We start from the raw sequence: 12,997 nt of genomic DNA on the forward strand, positions 1-12,997 counted from the left end.
CCTCCTTCTCTTTCACTTTCTCCCCTAAGATGAGGAAGGAGGAGGAGGAGGAGACAAAAAAGCAATCTAGACACAGGAGGAAAGACTATAGATAATTTAATATGACTATAAACTGAAAAGGAAGATCAGGAACCATAGAACAAAACCAGAGTAGAAATAACTAAATTCAGTGTGTTTGTCTCTTGTTGGGGCTTGGTCTGATGTATTTTAATGCTAATTAATAAAAGGCCATCACCTGGGCAGGGCAAATGAGACTAAGGGTCCTGGGCTTGGACAGGGAGAATCTTGGGAGGGAGAAAGAGAGGAGGAGAAGGAGGTCATGCCATCATGGGTTAGGTGGAGGAGAAGCACATGGCCGACATGGATGGAGGATTCGGCGCAGATAAAGAGCATTAGCAAGTATATGGGATTATGGATGGGAGGTGTCTTGATAGAAATTATTAGAACTAGACGCCATGGGATTGGGGCAGGTTTGGGATACCTGCTTCACTATGGAAAGTAGTTTACAGGATTAATATTTTCCCTGCCCCAGGTTAACTAAGGCTATTTTAAAATATAATAGGTGTCTCATCTTGATTGATTGCTAGTGGGTTATATTAGAATAATAATAATTTTAGGCCTGATAATAATCAACTATTAGGCCCTACTGATAAATTAACAGCAACAGCCTCTGTGCCCATACTGACTGGGCTCAGTTTCTCTCTGCATTCACCCTGAGCAGGGAGGGACATTTCTCAAGCGTTTGCAGTCAGAGTGTGGCTACACTAGCACCGTGAAAGTGTCCCCTGGTGTCCTTTTCATTCCTATGCTTCAAAATGAAACTTTTTGATAAACTAACAGAATTCTTATTGTCTTCTTATGCAAAAGAAAAAAAAGTGTTGGCCATCCATCCCATGTTCTAGGGCACAAGCTTATTTTTTATTGCACAGACCATTTTCAAACTGGCTTATCTTTACTGGCATCTCACCCCCCCCCCCACACCACCCCCTTTACCCACCCCCCGAGACTGGCTTCCATCCAAGTCCAAGAGAGGAGACCAGTCCTAACTGCAGTTGCAGGTTAGGAATTCTGTGCCATTCTCATTCTCAGAGAGACACTAAGTATTGGAAAGCCTTGAGGTTTGTTTCCCTGGCACCCCTGAACTGCCACCTGTACTGTAGCCTGAGCTCAGCTCTTTGAAGCACAGAACCCCATTTTAAAGATGTCTTTGAGCAGCCAGGACGTGGTGTGGCACCCCTTTAATCCCAGCACCCGGGAGGCAGAGGCAGGCGGCTCGCTGTGAGTTCGAGGCCAGCCTGGTCCACGGCAGCAATGAGATGAGGACAAGATCAGTGATACAGCTCACCTGCCTGCATCCTGGGGCCAAGGGGAAGGTGGCGGTAACTGGCATCTGTGTTCCTAAAGTGCCAGTAATGTGGCAGCCTCAGATGCGTTTGTCATTGTTCTTTTATTTTGTTATTTTAATCTTCCATTTTCCTGTCCTCAGCACAACCACAGAAGTGAGTCACACCAGGAGCAGCATAAAAGGTATCCAGGATGTAATGGATTCTCAACCCTGATCTTGTTTCTGGTAGTGCTGGGGGCTGACTCTGGGTACCACTCACGTAGGCAAGCTCTCTAACACTGAGCTCCATCCACAGCCCACGACTGATGTTTACTAGGAAGGCGTCCTCTCACCCTGAACTGCCACTCCACCAGGTCAGTTCCAGTGATCATCTCAGTGACAGGATGCTCCACTTGTAGCCGTGTGTTCATCTCCATGAAATAAAAATTGTGCTCTGAGTCCATAATGAATTCTACAGTTCCTAGAAGACAAAACAGAGCGGTCACACGTTGGTGGCTTATAACCAGCGGCAAATCAAATTTTTTCTATGATGGGAGCTGAGAAGAGGTCAACAGCTAGGAAGAGCTGGTTCAGGCCCCAGCACCTACATGATGACTAACAGACCTCTGATGCCCTCTTCTGGCCATCACAGGAATGGCACATTGGCACACATGCAGGCAAAACACCCATGCACATAGAAAAATTAAAATGTGATTTTAAAATTTTGTTTAAAAATACATTCTATGATGCAGCCCATTGAGTTTTACTGCTGAGGACTTCATATATGGTATATAATTTGCATTTCATGAAGAGACGCCATATTTCTCGCAGCAAATGAGTCTCAGTTTAGAAAAGAAAACTGTATGAATTGTAGCAATGGAAAATATCTTTGGAATCTTGAGCAAATGCTAAACCCAAATTATGCAGCAGCGGGTGTCTGCTGCACTGATTTGTGAACTACTGTCCCAGTCTACCTTCCACAGAAGCCTCATGCCATGGTGCTGCACCTCCTGGGGACTCTGGACAAAGATATAATTTCCTTCCCCTGATCACCGTGGCCTCCATAAATTCCCTCTTGAAATCCTTTTGAGGAATTCAGCATTGCTCCCCACCCCAATAAGAAAAGTCCTTTGGCTAGGAACACACTAAAAGACTTGAGCTGTTCAGCATCTAAGCCAAGCTGACACCAGGCCTATTGGTGGTCTGGTAAGAGGGGGCAATACTTTTCTAATAGTGCCGGGGGTGGGGTGGGGAGAATCCCAGACCCTGGTGTAGGCAAATGGCCTCTAGTTTTATTAGACTTAATTTTACACAATACTTTAATTATTTGAAGTACAGGTGAGCTGATTTTGTCAAATGACTATAATCATTGCACCAGCCTGGCATGAAATGTGTGCCTATACAAAGGAAGAGCAGCAGAAAATGAACAGGTGAGCGCAGAATGAACTCTTAATTAATTTGATTTAATTGCTGGTTGATTTAACAGTTTAAAATAAACAGAAACAGTTAATATGATTAGGTCTGTCTCTGTATATATGCTATGTAGAAATAAAGGGCATGACAATAATAACAGAAGGGACAGGAGGAGATATTAGTGATACCTAATTATTATTATAAAGTACCTGTGTATCTGACATATGATATGAATTTTAGTTTAAAAAAATATTTATTTATTTATTTATTTATTTATTGTGTGTGTCTACAAGTGGAGATACATACAGGACATGGTGCACAGTGGAGGTCAGATGTGGATTCTGGGGCTTCACCTCTGATGGTCAGGCTTGAATGACAAGTGCATCTCACTGTCACTTGAAAGTGGACCAGGATTAATTTGAATGCACACTGCGAACCTTGGGCTACTAACTGATTATGTTGAGAGGAAAAGGGGGAACCATATAAAACTAAAAACCTTGAAAGTCACAGAGCTGGGCAGGGGGGAAACACGAGAGGAAGAAAATGAGTAAAGGACAAAAATAAGAATGAAGAATGAAAGGAACGAATGGAAAACAGCTGCAATCATGGTGGACATTGTTTGAACTATAGCAGCCATAGCTTTAAGTTTCAATAGGTCCATACCAAATAAGAAACAGAAACTGCGTAAGAGAGTTTAAAAAGGACCCAACTGTATATTGTCTGCAAGAAACTCATCTTTAATTAAAAAAAAAAAATTAACGGATTTAAAGTAAGAGTGCAGAAAAAAGATACTTCCTACAAACAGCAAGCAGTAGGAGTAGCTATTTCAGACAGATCACATTCCCGAGCAAGGGGTGTTGTCATGGGTGAGCAACAGCATAAAGATAATACTATAAGATGGGAAAGGGCCAATTCTGCAAAAATACCTAGCAGTATCAAAATACACGCGGCAAGAACTGAGAGCAAGGAGAAACAGGTGAACTCATCACAGTAATTGAACAAACATAATGTTGTATCAGATTAGGCAGATTAGGCACATAATTAGCAAGGGTATGTTTCAGCTGCACCATCAATCCACTAGATAGACTGCTACCTATGGATTATAACAGTGGAATATATTCTCAGACTTTCAACGCCTAGTCACCTAGATTGAGCTAGATCACCTAGAACGATTGTATTCTGGGCTACAGATGACTCCTTAACAGTGAGAAACAGAAGTGAGATTACAAATATACCTAGGCGTGGTGGCGCACGCCTTTAATCCCAGCACTCGGGAGGCAGAGGCAGGTGGATCGCTGTGAGTTCGAGGCCAGCCTGGTCTACAAAAGGAGTCCAGGACAGTTAAGGCTACACAGAGAAACCCTGTCTCGAAAAACCAAAAAAAAAAAAAAAAAAAAAAAAAAAAAAAAAGAAAGAAAGAAAGAAAGAAATATATAATCAGCCACCTTAGGGGATAGAATCAAAACAACCAGGAAGCAGATATTCTTGAATATGTGACTTCAGGATAGTGATTAATTTAGTGGCCAACCCCAGATGCTTTGGAGAGCCAAGGACGAGAAAAGAGCTTTAGGCAAACAAGCCACAGTGCATCTGAGGGTAGCGTAAATGTGAAAATTGAAGGACAGACCAAGAAAGCAAAGTTAGCACAGGCCGCAGCCCTGGGAAGAAGGGCAGTCTGCAGACACGTAAGACCTAGAATGCTGCTTCTCACACGACAGGGCAGTTCTGTGGTGCAGCGTCTCTAGGGCTGTCTTGAGACAATCTTGTCTGAGCTTACTGGTTTGTGAGTCAGAGGTTCTAACGTGGTTTTTTTTGTATCAAGAACTCACAGCAAAGGTTACGCACATGCACTGGGCATTGGCCTTCAGAGCTAGCTTGAGAGTAGGGGATTCTGAAGCAAAACTGTTAAGAGTCCTGCTAAGGTCCAGGACTGTAAAGGAATGAAGGTTGGGAAAGAGGGCACATGGTTGCATGATAAAATTTGGGAGATACATTTTGAAATACCAGAGAGAGGCTAGAGCTCTGGTGAAATCCAGCCCAGCCCTGAATCCCCATCAGGTGTGGGCGACTGACCCATGGCATGCCCTGCCCCCGCTCTGTACTGATGACTTTTCGGTTGCTATGAGAGAACACTACAACCAAAGCGACTGACAGAGAAAAGATCTTATCTGAGCTTACACTTTTGCAGGGTGTCAGGTGGCAAGGGTGGCATCTGGAGCAGGAGGCTGAAGGCTGCTCACATCTGGAACCACAAGTGCAAAACAGAACACTTGGATGGCCTGACGCTTTGAAACCTGGGAGTCTGCCTTCTCTGACGTACTTCCTCCAGCAAGGCCATGCAGCCTACACCTAGCCAAACAGTACCAATAACTGAGGACTGGGGACTTAGTAATGGGACATCTGAGCCAACGGGGGACAGTCTCACTGAAACCACCACACCACCAAAGAAGGTGCCCATGGGTACCTACTTTATAGCATTTATTGTAATATATAAATTACATTAAATATAAACAAATACAGGCTTATATATAATATACATACTCACATTTTTTAAAAAATCCTTTGCTGGAGCTATAATTTTGTATCACTGTTAAAGAACCCAACTCTGTAACTGGTGAAATCCAGTTCTGGATTTTCTCATCAGTTACTGTCATAGCCCTGTCCCCATTGAAACTCCGGCTCAGGAGGCCTCCATCCCCGCACGCACGCACTGCTATTCCTGGGAAATGCCAAAGCCACCACTGCAGAAGAGGAAAACCTTTCAGGAAGATGACCGTCTTCCAGGTGACAAAAACTCTAGTGCTTCTTTTATGCCGACAGCAACCTCGAGCCACAGACAGGATGCAGTCTGCACAGGCCTAAATTCTGCTTACTTTTTTCTCTTTTTAACATGAGATGTCCCCTCTAACATCTTTTAATTAGGTCTTTTCTCCTGATCTCCCTTTTGAAATTGCTTGCCTTGCCTTCTCCAGCCTCATCTCTGGGAGGCTAAGATTGCTAAGGATCCGGCCAAGGCCAACACACCTCTGCAGCCCCATTTTTATATTTAAATTTTTTTCTCTTCTTTTTCTCTCTGTTTTCATTTAGCACCTCTAAAATTTTTATTTTCTAGCCTTGTACACCTTTAATCCCAGCACGTGGGAGGCGGAGGCAGGTAGAGCTCTGTGAGTTGGGGGGTTAGCCTGGTCTACATATGAACTTCCAAGCCAGCCTGGCCTACGTACTGAGACCCTGTCTCAAAAACAAACTTTTCCCCTACATTTTCACTCACTCCCTTTTTAATATGTTTGTTTGATTATTCCTATCTTTCTTAACTGATATTCCTTTAGTTCCTTTCATATTATCTCTGTGCCTCTCTCCTCTTCTATTATTTGTATTATGCTAGAAAAAGCTCTTAATTAGTTGTTGCAGCATTTCCCTACCTGGTTGCTAATATGTTGTTGCGTCACTGCTGCTGTATTCTTTCTCGGTGGTGATAGAGCTAGTGCCTGGTGCCTTAGTCATGCCGAATGGGTGTTACAGCACAGAGCTTCTCCAGCCCAGATTTAAGAAACTGTGCCTCAATCCAAGCACGATACGCTCCTCCCTGAATCCTCATGCATTTGCTCCTTTCCTTGCTGCTGTGACAATCAAAGCAATGTAAGGAAAGAAGATTTATTTGGGGTCAGAGTTCAGGGGGATAGTCTGCCGTGGTAATAAGATATGAGGGCAAGACTATCAAGAGAGTAATGGATGCTGGTGCACTGAGGTGGGACCTTGACTAACTTAGTCTCAACTAACCTACCCTAGATGCCTTCACGGGCCATTGGCTAGTCTTTGGTGATTCTAGATCATGCCAAGTTGACAACCGTGTCAGCCACCCATCATGCTTGGCAATACTTCTTTAACTTAATGAGGGACTGATCATACCCCAAGCCTCTGGCTGATGGCTGAGCCACAGTGAGCACAAGTGGGGAAGGCTGAGGCCCTAGTCCTAGCCACTCACCCAACAGCAGCACACCAAGGAAGGATGGATATCCACCTCAGCCTCCACAGTATTTCCACTCTTGGTGGATCTACAGAGAAAGCACATGGCTGGGGCGACATCACAAAATACACTGTATCAAACTCTACTAGCCAATACCAAAAGAATCCATATGACAGTAAGAAGTCATTTTTTTTGTTTGTTTTGGTTTTTTGTTTGTTTGCTTGTTTTGTTTTTTGTTTTCTTGAGACAGGGTCTCTCTGTGTAGCCTTGGCTGTCCTGGACTAACTTTGTAGACTAGGCTGGCCTCGAACTCACAGTAATCCACCTGCCTCTTGTAATTAAAGGCAACACTACACAAAACAATCTGGACACATTGTCAGGCAAGGACTATCTCCAAGTAAACATGGAAAAAAGTTCTACTTTACCAGATACGAAAATCTCAACACAGAAACAACAGATAAGAGCGAGCAAAGCCACAGGGCTCCTCCAAAGTTAATACCATCCTAGTTGAGGATTTCAAGGTGCTGAAGAGGATGGAGCACCTAAAAGACTCAAATGATTGATCCTAAAATTATCACCAAATTCACATGAGTAGCTGGGAAAATTAAAAAACACATTAGGGACCATGAAAGAACAATTAAGAGAGAGACAGAGACACAAAGAGAGACAGAGACACAGAGAGAGACAGAGACACAGAGAGAGGCAGATACACACACACACACACACACACACAGAGTACTGGCTGTTTTTCCAGAAGACCCAGTACTCACATCACTCACAACTATCTGTAATTCCAGTCCTAGGGGATCTGATACCCTCTGGGCACCAGGAATACATGTGGTACATAGACATACATGTAGACAAAATACCCAAGTATCTAAAATAAATAAATAATTAAAAACAAAAAAGCTATAATGGAACCAGGCACAGTGGTGCTCACTTGTAATTTCAGCATCAGAGAGGCTGAGCAAGAGAGATCAAGACCACCTTAAGCCTGAGCTACGTCATGAGATTCTTTCTCAAAGCAAGTACAAGCAAGCAAGCAAAAACAAAACAACAACCAAAACAAAAAAAACAAACAAACAAAAAAAAACCAGTTTGGCAGTTTCTTTCAAAATAAATATATGGTACCATGTGATGTAACAATTATAATCTATTGTATTTATAGAAATCAAAGAAAATTTATGTCCACACAAACTTCTGTGTATATGTTTATAACTTTATCTGTAATTGCCAAAAGTTGGAAGGAACGAAGACTATCAATAGAAGTTATCCAGACATGGAGTATTAATTAGAACAATAAGAAATGAATATCAGGGCCGGGCGGTGGTGGCGCACGCCTTTAGTCCCAGCACTTGGGAGGCAAAGGCTGGCAGATCGCTGTGAGCTCAAGGCCAGCCTGATCTACAAAGCGAGTCCAGGACAGCCAAGGCTACACAGAGAGACCCTGTCTCGAAAAACAACAACAACAACAAAACAAACAAACAAGAAATGAATACCAAACTGTAGATAGAGGAAACTTAAATATGTAGGGTCAAGGGGAAAGGGTCTGGTCTGAAAAGACTTCACATTGTATGATTTCAAGTATAGAAAATCTTGCAAAGGTAAACAAAGACAGTTATAAAGATCAGTGGCTGCCAGTATGTGATGCCGAGGAAGAAGCACACAGGAAGAGCGGAGAAGATACTTATGCCATGAAACTATTCTGTATGACACTGTTAATGCAAGAGTAGGTGCATATCATTACACATGTGTGAACACTAAGGGCTAGCCCTAACTATGGGCTAGATTGGATGACACGAACTAGGGTAGGGTGTGAACAGTGCAGGCCCACACAAGGTGCGATCTGGGCCAGGGATGCTAACACAGCCAGGGGCTCGGGTTGGGCAGGCGATGTTTGAGTACAGGCCTGGCCTTCTGTTGAGCTTTGCTGTGATCTGCAAACTGCACTTACAGGCTGCTGGGTGTACCTCCATGGCAAAGCTCTTGCCTAGCATAATGTGAGGCCCTCACTTCAATTCTTAGCTCTGTAAACAAACAAAAACAAAAAGTATGCTCCAAAAATAAAGGTTAATCATTTTAAAAGAGGAAAAACAGTCGATTCATCTTATCCTGAAAGAGAATAGGGAGTACCGAACTTCCGCATATCAGGCTAAGCACTGCTTTGGCAAGTGCTGGTGTCGTGAAAGTCCATCTCTTACTGTAGCTATGGTAAAGTCATCTAGGGAGCCTGGCTTACCTCCCTCTTACCTCCCTGAAACAAATACAGCTTTTACAAGGAAGTTTTAACATACCTGCTCCCACATACTTGACAGCCTGTGCAGCTCTGACCGCGGCCTCGCCCAACCTTCTCCTTACTTCAGGATTAATACCAGGCTACGAGATGACATTGAAGATAATTTCCATTAGTACTTGGTCTCACTATACGTTTCCACCAGAATGAAAAGCAATTAAAATGGACATCAGACAATAGTGCATACTAAATAACTGCATTAAAAAGATAACATACCAGTTTGTCAGTGTACCAAGATTGAAAGCTTCTGCTATAGTAATGGCAATGAACTACAGACATTACTCAGTATAATTACATATCTTTATCCCTTGTATTTTCATAGCAACCGACCAAAGTACATAAAAGAGGGCAGGTTCTGAGCTGGAGAGATGAGTCAGCAGAGTGCGCACTGCACTCGGGGAGGGTTAGAGTTTGATTCCCAGCACCCGTATCAGGCAGCTCAACCTGTAAGGGAACCCAAGGGCAGCCGATGCATCCTGCTTCTACAGGAACTGTTTACAATACTCTACACATAGACATTAAACAAAAAAATCACTGCTTAAAAATTACAATTTACTGAAGTTGTTCACATCGACTTCAAATATCAAATATGTCCAACAACAACAACATTATCTGTTTTGGTTAGAAACCACAGACCCCTGATGCTTCAGAAATAGAGACAACACATACCTCACCAATGGCAGCTGTAAGCCCCAAAGGAACATAACCTCCCCAAGTAGGTAGCCCTGGCTTGGACCCTCCTGGCAACCTGAATCAACTAAGGGATGGGAAAGCTGCAAACAGTGACTATGTTTCCTCCACGACGTAACTATCAGGCAGGATGCTGAAACTGTGGTTAAGAGTCTTCTCTATGCAGAAAACTAGCCAGAAAGTTTCCTCGCAGCCATGTAAGTAACTCTAGTTACTTACAGTTTACACTGTGTGTACTAGCCGTCTCCCTGTCCGGTTGTAGCTCTTAGTCAGATACTTGCACCAAGGCAGACCTTTCTGGACTATGTCCAAAAGGAACATGGCTTACCTGTATCTGGCCCCAGAACCTCTCCCCCCACCTCTCTCCCCCACCCCCCACCCCCACCAATGCTCAGCTCTGCATCAGTCTTATCATTATGTTACTATTCAGATGCTGGGGATGGAAGATGTTAGCTTTACGGATCAGATGTGAAAAATGCAAATGAGCAAGGTTTATGTTGAAGAAAACCTCAGGAATGTCCTTTCGGCTTCCTTACCGCTGGGGCCTCCTCAATGATCTTCTGATGTCGCCTCTGCACACTACAGTCTCTCTCAAACAAGTACACTGCGTTGCCATGGTGATCACCAAACACCTGGACTTCCACATGCCTATTTCAAAAGGAAAATAAAATAAAATACACTTTAGAGATGGTTTCCTACTCCAGTCTCTTAGGTAAACAATACTTCTGATCAGATTTGTAAGCACTACCATGAGTTCTCTGGAAGTCTATTCCAGTAGGGAATTACTCAGCAGCTTATAAAAACATACTGGTGAGTATCATATTCAAGTATTTTCACTAGAAACTACAGGACAGAAACACCAATACTCACTTGATGAAGTTGGCTATGGTAGTGCTTGCTGGTCCCGGGAGGCAAAGGCATGAGGATCATCATGAGTTCAAGCACTCTGCATAGAGTGTTCCAGGTCACCATGGTGGCCAGGGCTACACGATGCAGTGGAGCCCTGTCTCTAATAATCACAGTTTCCTGTATTGACGCATACTCACTGGGATATCCAGCAAGTGTTCCTAAGCTCTCTCGTAAGAGGACACTGATCTGGATGACTGTCTGTTTTCTTTTGAAAGGTATCACAGAAGGAAACATTTAGAACCTCCCTCATTTCTGTCTTTCTTCCCACTAGCAGGAAGCATATGCTGCGTGCTCTCCTAATTATTGATCTGTTTTGAACTGATTTTTAAAAAAACTATCAAACTGCAATTAAATTTCATTTATTGTGTCATACTATTCTTTTTTTAAAAAAGATATACTTATTTCTGTTTTGTGTATATCGGGGTTTTGCCTGGTACCTGGCCTACAGAAGCCAGAAGAGGTTAATGGATTCTCTGTACCTGGAGTTACAGAGTCCCTCAACTAATGCCTAGAGCTCTGTAAGTACAGGCGATTCTAGAAGAACACATCTATGCTGGAAGAAAATCCTGTTTCACCAGTGGCAAACGTACTCTGGGACATTAATGTCACAGGTCATTCTGTCTTGAACAAAAGTGCTAGGACAGAGTTATTATTTACCGGTATGGAAAGATTGCCTATGGTATACACTGTATAACATCATAGCGTTAGAAATAATTCCACCCACCGCTCTTTTGGGCAGATTTTGTTTCTTATGTGTTTATGCATGAGTTTTTCTATTAACATGGAGGAAAATATTTAGAAGCAAGCATACTTGACTACATGTATGTAACCCATGACTACAGACAAGAACTTGTATAGTGTTACAACATTATAGTTTATGGAATGTACATGCACTGCTTAAAACAAAACAAAACAAAACAACAACAAAACCCACAACAAAGCCAAAACAAGCCGGTGGTCGACCTTGGTGTGTCCACGAACTTCTCGACCAGCATGGCGTCGTCGCTGAAAGACTTCCTTGCCTCCCTCCGGGCCGATTCTAACTGCTCCTGGAATTCTTTGTCTGATCTAATGATCCTCATGCCCTAAGAAAGAAAGAGTGTGAGACCACAACACAGACACAGACCTCTAGCCAGACATGGCAAGGGCATGTAACCACAGCCTTACTTTTCCTCCTCCGCCACGGACAGCTTTGATCATAACAGGATACCCGATTTTCCCAGCATGCTCTTTCAGGCACTGATCGGACTGGTCCTCGCCATGGTAACCTTCCACAACAGGCACTCCAGCAGCAGCCATGATGGACTTGGAAGTGCTTTAGAGTAGAAACACCAGGATGACCCAAGGTTGTGATATCCGTAAATTATATCTCTTAGAAAAACAAAAACAAAAACCAAACCTATCCCACAGATAAAGAAAGGACTTCAGCCTGGAACTGCTATTAACACACACACTAAGATTGCTTGTTTCATGCTTGCCTTTATTCCATGTGCTAGCCAATCCCACCATCTTTTAACCCCAGACAACTAATATAGATCTTAGAATTTACAATATAATTACTTGTATATTTCCTAAAATTCAGTGGAATTTTCCTGCACGGGAGAAGAATGACAATAAAAGAATGTAATTTAAAACACCTCAGTGGAGAGGGCAGGATAGCTCAGTGGGTAGAGTGCTTGCCCCGTAAGCCTGACCACTTGAGTCTGGTCCTCAGAACCTGTGTAAAGGTGGAATGCCTGCATGCATGCACTCGTGTGCACATACAAACACACACAAGTGATAATTAATTGTAATAAAATAAACTACTTCAACTTGCTTTCTAATGCTTACCTCTTTATACCCATGTCTCTAATTGCAGATGCAGGGGGACCTATAAAAATAAGTCCTTCTTTTTTACAAAGTTCAGCAAATTCCATGTTTTCTGAAAGAAAACCATATCCTGGATGGACGGCCTACAACGGAGAAAAAGCACAACTGACTTACTAGCTAGCTCTCAGCCGGCAATACTTTGGCTCTGACACTACTGTCCTCCTGAGAAGGCTCTCATATCCTGCTCCCAAAGCAAGGTCTAGAACATTCAAGTTGAAATTTTGAAGCCTCTTTTATACCAGGAAAACCTATTTCTTTTGTTTCTTTTTCCCCATCAAACCCAGGCCCTCACATGTGCTAGGCAGTGTTATACCCTCAGCCTGGTATCTCTTACTGTAGCGATGTCTGCAGACCTACAAGGTACCAGTTTAAGCAGTGTTAAGCATGTGATTCCCACTGATGTCACTCTCCTACCGTCATCACCACCTGTCAAATGGTATCACCATCCCAGACATCATTCCCATGACCAGGCAGCCACGATCTCTTTATTCCTACGAATTTCCAAGTCTAGATGTCTCCTGTTGACGGAGTT

General features: G+C 43.1%; 1 protein-coding gene across 1 annotated transcript in view; it reads right to left on the bottom strand.

Moving 5' to 3' along the window:
- The window catches only part of Mccc1 (methylcrotonyl-CoA carboxylase subunit 1), a 41,158-nt gene that overhangs the window by 17,671 nt on the left and 10,490 nt on the right, over positions 1–12,997 (bottom strand). The window contains exons 5-10 of the mRNA XM_051157065.1: positions 12,427–12,548; positions 11,764–11,911; positions 11,560–11,681; positions 10,224–10,335; positions 8,999–9,080; positions 1,678–1,805 (exon numbers count right to left, since the gene is read on the bottom strand). Coding sequence (XP_051013022.1) covers positions 1,678–1,805; positions 8,999–9,080; positions 10,224–10,335; positions 11,560–11,681; positions 11,764–11,911; positions 12,427–12,548 — 714 coding nt within the window. The remainder of the gene's footprint in view (positions 1–1,677; positions 1,806–8,998; positions 9,081–10,223; positions 10,336–11,559; positions 11,682–11,763; positions 11,912–12,426; positions 12,549–12,997) is intronic.

This window comes from Acomys russatus, chromosome 15, assembly GCF_903995435.1.
Source record: "Acomys russatus chromosome 15, mAcoRus1.1, whole genome shotgun sequence".
NCBI lineage: Eukaryota > Metazoa > Chordata > Mammalia > Rodentia > Muridae > Acomys > Acomys russatus.